Source organism: Trachinotus anak, unplaced genomic scaffold, assembly GCF_046630095.1.
Source record: "Trachinotus anak isolate AG129_WGS33_773 ecotype Australia unplaced genomic scaffold, CSIRO_AGI_Tana_v1 ptg000011l, whole genome shotgun sequence".
NCBI classification, from domain to species: Eukaryota; Metazoa; Chordata; class Actinopteri; order Carangiformes; family Carangidae; genus Trachinotus; species Trachinotus anak.
This window is the reverse complement of record NW_027273862.1, coordinates 27,640,701-27,649,365: the sequence shown is the minus strand read 5'-3', so window position 1 is coordinate 27,649,365 and position 8,665 is coordinate 27,640,701. Positions and strand designations below refer to the sequence as shown.

At 43.2% G+C, this 8,665-nt stretch overlaps 1 protein-coding gene across 8 annotated transcripts in view; it reads left to right on the top strand.

The window, feature by feature from the left end:
• The first annotated feature begins 1,313 nt into the window (after positions 1-1,313).
• The window catches only part of mpped2a (metallophosphoesterase domain containing 2a), a 73,862-nt gene continuing 66,510 nt past the window's right edge, over positions 1,314-8,665 (top strand). The window contains exons 1-2 of one of the 8 annotated variants that reach the window (XM_071489504.1): positions 1,314-1,766; positions 4,418-4,693. In XM_071489504.1, the coding sequence (XP_071345605.1) occupies positions 4,581-4,693 (113 nt within the window). In that variant the 5' untranslated portion in view covers positions 1,314-1,766; positions 4,418-4,580. The other 7 variants (XM_071489505.1, XM_071489508.1, XM_071489512.1 and 4 more) reach the window with 7 other exon arrangements.

The window sequence follows — 8,665 nt, the reverse complement described above, 5'->3', positions numbered from 1 at the left end:
CCAGTCATCCAAGTTGCAGGATTTTCCCAGTTTGGAAACTGTGTTGCCCCATTTCAGGTTGTGTGAAGGACTCCCACAGGTGCTCATTAGTATTGTTTACTTGCGAACCCAAAGGGACCGTGCTGTCTTCTAATCATAGATTTTACAACACCTTCTATACTCTGGCGTCATTTTCCCACACATCTGTGATCTTATGAGGGAATATTCCAGGTCAACATTTGCACTAAACAATGTTTCTTGTATATTAGCTGATGCACGAATAAACATTGAGAACGTGGAATTCAGGTGCCCCAATTATCCAATGTCCAATTTACTAATAAAAATGTATTGATTTTGCTGTTACTGTCTATTATCATCAAGATGATCGATTTGTTTCAGCACGCATGCTGGTTTACAAACAAGGCCGTGTGTGCTTCAAGTTCAAGGTGCATCAACCAAAAATATTGAATACTGCATAAGATTTCATGGGATAAAATCAATTACCTTCTTATTATGCCATGTCATGAAGCCTTACAGCCTGAAGTAAACCTACCACAGCAACACCTTTCTCCAGGGCCAGAAAGACACAAAGATGGGTGAGAAACAGTCAATTTAAGAGCCTGGGTGGATGTTTCTGCTCTCACTGTCTCCAGGGATGATAAAAGAAACCATGGGGATGGATGCTGATGGGCTGGCTTGGGAATTAATTTCTAATTTGAGAACTCAAACCTAGTTTTTGAACAAAGAATGCAAGTTAAAGTAAGAGTTAAAGATATTTGAACTGATTTGGTACCACTTTATTATAAGGCACTCTTCATAAAGGGTTTATAAGTTGTAACTACTGCCTTTATTAGTGTTTAATAAATAGTATATATATAATAAGATAAGTCCCCTTGACTTGCTGGTGGAATAAGAAGCTGCAAAGCAAACAGTTTAGTAGCTTGCTTTCACATTCAGTTGTCAGTCTAAACAGAAACCCCAACTCTCATTTCACCTTTGTTATAAATCCCTCTAAAAACAAGTGTACTAAAGATTGCAGTGTGTATTTTAATGCAACACTTTTCTTGCATTCGTTTTGAATGTTCCTGCTGCTTTGACTGATTCCTGTATGTTGATGTTGGAATGATTTTTAAATAAATAAATAAATAAATAAATAAATAAAAAGTCGCCACTGTGTGTGAGGTGTATCTCAACAGGAAAGTGTCATTTCCGACAGCATGTGAATGCTGCATGGAGGTAGAGCGGGACTCCTCCTCCTCCTCCTCCTCCTCCTCTTCCTCCCTCCTCCTCCTCCTCTCCATCCCGCGCCTCGCTGTGCGTGTGCCCGCCGGTGAAGGCGCGCACACGGGAGGTGGCGGGGGGTTGTGCTCGCTCCTGCTCTCCCTGCTCTCTGACCCCAGTGGCAGCTCCGACTCACTGCACTCCGGCTCCCCCTCCGTCAGACCGAGGCTGCTCTCTCGCTCCCTCCCTCCCTCTCTTTCTCTCTTTCCCTCCCTGTTGTCTGTCAGTGTCTCTCGCCCTCCTCTCCGGCTCTCTTGTCTGGTTTCTCGTCCGCAGGAGCCAGCCGAGGTCCCGCCGGGTCGAAGGTTCTGCCCTACCCGCCCAGACTGCCGCAACCCCCGGACGGCCGCGCACGAACCTGCCCGCTCCCCTGCTGCCGCCGCATGGACCCGCGTCCCTCCGCCGCCGCCGCCGCCGCCGCGTAGAGGGCGACCCCGACCCGACACTCTTTCTCCGGCCAGATAAAAAAAAAAAAAAAACGCACAAAAAGCCCCCACAAGACGAAGGTAGAGCAACCTTTCCGCTTTGCTTTGAGAACCGCTGAGGGAGGGAGGGGGGAGGTTCCTGACACAAAGCCGTCGGTTAAAGGTGGCTGTCATTTCCGAGGAAGAGCAGGAGGTTAGCGCCACTGACCACCTCTGGGTGCTTTTTATCATTATCATTATCATTATTATTATTATTATTATTATTCCAGGTGCAGTTCAGGATTGCACGGAGCTTTCTTTCTTTCTTTCTTTTTTTTTTTTTTTTTTTTTTTTTTATTGTGTACATTTCTGCAAGCGGCGCATAGCACACGCCGTGTGTGCGCACGGCATCGGGAAAAAGGGTCAGTGTGTTCGGCTTCACCCGCTCCGCTCACCGGAGTGATTTCTGGCCGTGAAGTTAGCGATACGGTGGCGTGTCCAGCCACGGGGCTCCCGGTGTGTGTGTGTGAGTGTGTGTGTGTGTGTGTGTGCAGCCCCGGTTGTAGGAAAAGCAGCTCGGTGCGGAGCCGCGGCACCGCATAATAAAAACGGTACTGCCAGGCAGGTTTAGCAGGCTAAGCTACAGAGCTAGTGGCTGCTACTGTAGCCGTAAGGTAGAGACAGACAGGCGAGCGAGGCGAGTTTTAGCAGCCACACACACACACACACACACACACACGTATATGTATGCACACACATATACACACACACCGAGGAAACTGTGAAGCATGCTGCACACACACCCGTCCCCAGCTTTTCGGCCTACATGTGCAAAAAAACAACAAAAAAAAAAAAGAGAGAGAGCGCATTTTCCGGGCAGCAGCATCAGCAGTTGTACTTCAGGTTTTAGATTTTGCTTTGGGAGAAGTGATTACTGAGGTTAAGTGTGTGTGTGTGTGTGTGCAATGCATCTGACAGGGCAGCTTTTAACTGAGGAGAAATATTTTTTTCTGAAGGCCCAGGACGAAATGCAAACTTGTGTTTTGTGCAGCCAGCAGCAAGGATTCAATGAAGTCGGAATAATGTCGTTTTAACTTTACGCAGCTGCTTTAACTCAGTTTAAGCTGTTTTTTTTTTTTTTTTTTTGTGCAGGAATTGAGTTTACCCACATTTTTTTTCTAGGCTGGCATAAATCTTTCTGACTTAAATTCATAGCACACGTCGTAGGAAACAGCATCCAGTTGACCCAGAAAACATGAATCAATGTTTTTGTGAAAATGGGACAGTTTTTTTAGTTTAAATTGAGGGTTGTTTGCTTCTAAGATATTCAACAACTGGAGGTTACAGCTTTTTTTTTTTTTTTTTTTTTTGTACTCACCACTGCATCACAGGATTTAACCATCAAATGAACTCTGGAGCTGCTGATTTCCCTCCAAAAGGGATGATAGACTTGTAAAATTGAGGGCAAAATTTTCCAGTGGTTTTTTTTTTTTTTTTTTTTTTTTTTTTCCTTCCTCTTATGCTTGTGGCTGCATCAGGAGGTCTGGTATATAAAGCCTGTCAAGCCCACAGTGGCCACTTTACTATCAGTCAGGGAGGTCAGACAGGAGGGAGGCTCAGGGTGGAGGGGGACACACAGCCAAGCCCGGTGAGTGAGCTATGCAACACCACAAAGCGTTTCAGCTGCTTTTCCCTCCAGGATTTAAGGAGTGAAAGTGTATTTTGTTTTTTAACCTAATTTAGTGTTTATTGTACGGTTATGCAAAGGTGCTAAAGCAGTTCAGCTGGCAGATTAATTGTTACTGGTCCATTTCAGAACTGGAGCGCCAGGCCTGGAATAACAAAAGCAGATCTTTGTTTTATTTTTGTATGTTTTGGGGGTAATTGTCAGCAGGGAAGCAGACCTCGCTTCATGCATGCGCTGTGAAGAAATTTCTTGTTTTATTGAAGGCTTTGCAACACTTTTGAACACCAGCAAAGATTATACCTGCAGCTTCTCTTTCCCGGTGTATTTAATTTCAACAGGCTGATGCCTTAGAGGCCATGCCTGCAGTCATTTTTGCATTTGAATGCATTAGTTTGCATAAAAACCAACCAGGTTAAGAGCAGCAGAGCAGCAGTTAAAAATGTGCCCTCCAGATTGTAAACTGTCTCTTTAAAAGTCCAGTGTTAAATTTTTGAAAGAATATGTTACGTGCAAACTTTTAGCAAGCTGTTTTTATTTTTTTAAACAGAATACCATATTGTCTTGTAAAGGTAGAGTAAATCTGATAATTGTGTTGAAGTTGCCTCACTGCATTTGACTAATTTTGGGTTTTTTGAAGAATGGCTTGATGGGGTGTTTTAGGAATTAATTTGTTCAAATTCTAACACAACAAAAAACCCAAATCTGTGTCTGGTTGTGCTTTCTAGTTACATTTGTACAACACAGACGGTGTTCATGAATGTTGTTATTATAAATGATAAGAGAACAATCACTTGATTTGTGCTCTGCCTGTGTCGTTGCACCACTGCAACCCTGAGTCGTTGCAGCTATTCAAGCCACCTAACGTTTGTTTTTCCTTATGCATTTCATCTTTTGTAGAATTTAAATGTGTAGAAATGTATTTTGGGAGGTATTTAATTGTTATGTGAGAGACTGCTCCACGAGTGCAGTCACAAGTAGGTGCATGCCTTGTGGTGCTGTTTTAAAGCAGCTGATGTGTGTCTGTGTGTGTGTGTGTGTGTGTGTCTCTGTGCTCCTGTCAGTGCAGACTGCAGTGTGTCGTGGTCGAGTCGGTCGGCCGGGTCGCTGCTGCCGCCGCTGCTGCTGGGAGACTTCCTGGGCTTCTTGAGCGGCTCTGAAGGATGACTGCTGCACGGCTCGCTGCTGAATCCTGGTGAACGAACGGCGTCTCATGTCCAAACGGCGGAAGGATGGCTCATGGCAAAGTGACCATCACGGTGGACGAGTACAGCTCCAACCCCACACAGGCCTTCACACACTACAACATCAACCAGAGCCGCTTCCAACCTCCACATGTCCACATGTAAGTGCACGCAGTTTCACACTGACACACACTGTGGATCATCTGCCATGAGCTGAACTAACCTCAGAATTACCTACAGAAGCAACTTCACGTGTCACCCTGCCTATTTTCAATCTTAAATCCCTTTTATAAAGACAAATGCAAGAGATGTGACTTTTAAGAGTACACTCATCCAAGTCTTCTTTGTCTAATTTATTTATTTTATCATCACTTTATTTCACTTTTTATGTTTAGGTGCTGGTTTTGTATGAAGTTTTAACCAAATTTCAGAATGATATATAATTGACAAACAGGGAAAAAAAAGCAGATATTCAGACATTTTGAGGCACAACAGGAAGCCAATCAGGAGTCTCTTTGATGCAGAGTCTTTGTTTATACTTTGATTTAATTGGCTCAAGCTCAGAGAGTCTGTGCTGGCTGCAGTGAGTACAAACTTTGAGAAAAGGCAGAGACACTGTGTAATGTTTAAGGAAATTAAATTTAACTGGAAGTGTGGCAGGTGAAACACGTTGCCTGAAACGCCAAAGTCAGATTTTACAATCATGCAAACACAATCACGCACTGAAAGCAAAATGCTTCCCATGCTTCACACAGATTTGAGCAGAAGCTTTTCTGACTTCGATGTTTCCCCCACCCCGTCATGTGTTGCGGACGGCGTGCCGCTGTCCATTGTGGTCGTGCTATGAGACTGTTATCGCTTGTGCCATCTTGTCATTGCGGTGTATGAACATTTTTTTTCGCATTAGGGCGCTCTCTTTATTTATTTATTTATAAGACCAGTTGCTTAGCGTTGCTCTTGTCTGATGTGGTTACGCTCTGCCTCTCATTAGTGGGTCAGAGTGCCGTGACCCATCAGCCTCCGCCACGCACACACTCATCAGAGTGCTGTGTGTTTTATCTGTGGACAGATATTAACGCAGAACTGCAGCTTGCTTTGTGTCTGCTCCCAATTACAGTAGTTTTGGGCTTTTATGGAAGGTTTGCGACAGATTGTCGGTTTGTGCATAAGAGATTTAATATTCACTGAGAGTGCTGTGTAAGAAGTTAACCTGCAGCAGGGACAGGAGCTGATTGAAGAGCTGCCTGCCTGTTGTTTTCATTGTCATCACACTGGATTTGTTTGTCACTTCAGTTTATTAACTTTATTCTTTGTTGGTAATTGTGGTTTGATGTAGCGGTTTTTAGATGTGTGATTATTTTTTGGAGAAAAGCAGTCACACACTCCTACTGCTTTGGCATTTTCAAAATTGCAGGTGCAACAAATAAGGGAAAATAAAATATTTTGCCAAAATAATAAAATATGAAGCATGTTGGAGCTGATTGTATGCATTCGAACAGCTTGAGGTTGTAGTACAAAGTAGCACAGAACAGAAATAATAGAGCCTGTGCAAACACTGTGCATTAATTACACAAGTGCCATTGTCGTCTTTGTCATAGATAGATTTGACAGTAAGATAAATACAATGCTGAAATCCCCAAGTCCTGACATATAATTAAATTGTTATGGGTAAAACCTAAGTAAAGCTCAAAGCTTATTTCCATTGTTGTCCTTGTTAAAAAGTTAAAATGGTAATATCATAGCCTGTCAGGTGAGGCAGGTCTGCTTAAAAAAAGATGCAAACAGTCTGATGATTGACTGTTAAATGACTGCTTCTCTACCATGAGTTTAAAACTTATCTCTGTCAGTTGTTTCAGAGATCCTGAAACTCATTTCTGAAGAACAGCAGCAGCTGATAAAAACACATCTTTGCCCACACAACTGTAACGCATCTGTTTTTGGATAACTACACCATTTTCTGATCAGATTGAAGTTAAAGACTCATAAGTGTTTTTTGTTCAACTGACTTAAAGTCTTCATTAGTCTGTCAGGTTGCATGTGTCTGCTCAGCTCGTTGTGTTGCGTTTAGGTGGCAGGTAATTTGAGTCTGGACCAAGGTGAGCCAAGATGGGATCGACACTCTGAACTGGAGTTTGTTGCATGATGTGCAAAAGGCTGAGCTAACGCAGATAAACAAACATTATAATAGACACACTTTTAGAGAAATACTGGATAAATCAGAGCCGGAGGAAGATTTGAGCAGCAGTGCAAGATCTCTGCAGAACTGCAATGCAAAAGTCAACCAGCCGCACTGCTTCACTCTGGGGACCAACAACATCTGGCAAACGAGAGGATGAGTTTTTTGTTTTTACGTATTGTTTACCTCAAACACTCAGATTCCCACAGTTTTGTCTGGATAATCACAGTCATGTAAACAGGATTATTTTAGGGAGATGGTCAAATGATGGAATCATGAAAACAGCTAAACGGGACTCTTACCTTCCTCCCAGTGTTGGCAGCGTTCACATTATTGTGCCAATGTGTTGTTTTGGGATTCCTCAGCTGCACCGCCAGCATGGCGAGCATCAGCGCCATGAATGTGGACGAGGGAGACAAGGTCACCTCGCAGTTTGTGTTACGTCAGTCTATTTTAATGGTTGACAAAGACGGCAATAAATCAGGCCAAATGGTTCAATATGAATCAAGGCAAACACATGCCAGACAGCACAGGGTTCATCTGAATGATTCTAGTTTGATGTTTGAAAAGGCTCCCTCGTTTTCTGACATTGCAGATAATAGATAGTGCAAAACAATATTTTCAAGCTTTATAACTGACAGAATGGCATCTGCAGGGTTCCAGATTTGCTGAAATCTGACTGTTTATTTTTGGATTTATTTATATTTTATGCTGCTCTGACTGACAGTGACGTGCATGCTTCATCTTGGCCTTTTACTCTGCAGCCTCGCACCAGTTGACCATAAGTGAAGTTCAGCTAGAGAAGCAGCAGATTAACATTGCGGAAAAGAAACATCAAATAAAACCTGTAGGAAAATGGAGAAACAAGCAAAATGGGACCTACCTGGTGCTTCAGAGGGAAATCCTGACTATGAAAGTTTCTCTAAGTGGATCAGCAGCCGTCGTCTGGAGACAGTTTCGTTTTATTTCAGATGACGACAAACAAGAACAGATTGAGGCTGTAAAAAAGGAGCTGTTTATTAGGTTCATTTAGTAAAAAGGACGCATTAAGAGTCGGGCAGGAGGAGTGAAAACATTTTCTAGCTTCTGCTGCTCTTGGAAACACAGAAACATTGACTGTGTGTTTAAGGTGCACAAATGCAGTAAAATTTTCTCCTGAAACTTGGAACAAATAATCAAAACGTTTAAAGATAATCAGTATAAATGTTTTTTTGGGGGTTTTTTTGTTCACATTTTTTTCCACATTTTCACTGTGGTAGTTTTTGGAGGTGAAGCCCCTGTAGGAAGGGGATGTGTTGAAGCCGCGGGGCCTCTCTGCAGATATGTGTTTGGATAAATACATTAGGCTGTTTCCTGGCCTCCACAGAGCCTGCAGTGTTTTACTCTGTCATTCTTAAACTCAGACTGGGAACTCCGTGATCTCTCACACACACACACACACACACACACACACACACACACACACACACACACACACACACACACACACAGACTCACACACACTCGCTCCTATAAGCCCATCCCCCCACTATGTTTAAGTGCTTATAGAATACAAGCTCTGTTCTGGGAAAGTAAAGGCTTGTTTAGATTTGGGAGATAATGACCCAACTTGCTCTAGGTTCCTCTCTCACTGCATCCACAGTATTTGGACATAAATAAAGTTTTTGCTTTTCTGGAAGCAAAAAGAGAGAAAAAAAATAAAGTGAGAGGGTTGCCCGCCTTTTGAAATACAATCCCTGCTCTAATGCCCCCCCCTCCACCCCCCCTTCCACCCTCTCTCAGACAGAATATTTAGATTTCTGTGATGGAGTACAGCAGCGCCTTTTGTGTGGCGTGGAAGGTATCGCTCTCTGAACCACATATGAAAACATGCATGTAGAGCACATACACACTCAGGCTGACAAACACACACATACACACACACACAAGCGCATACGGTGGCAGTTGCAAGCTAATG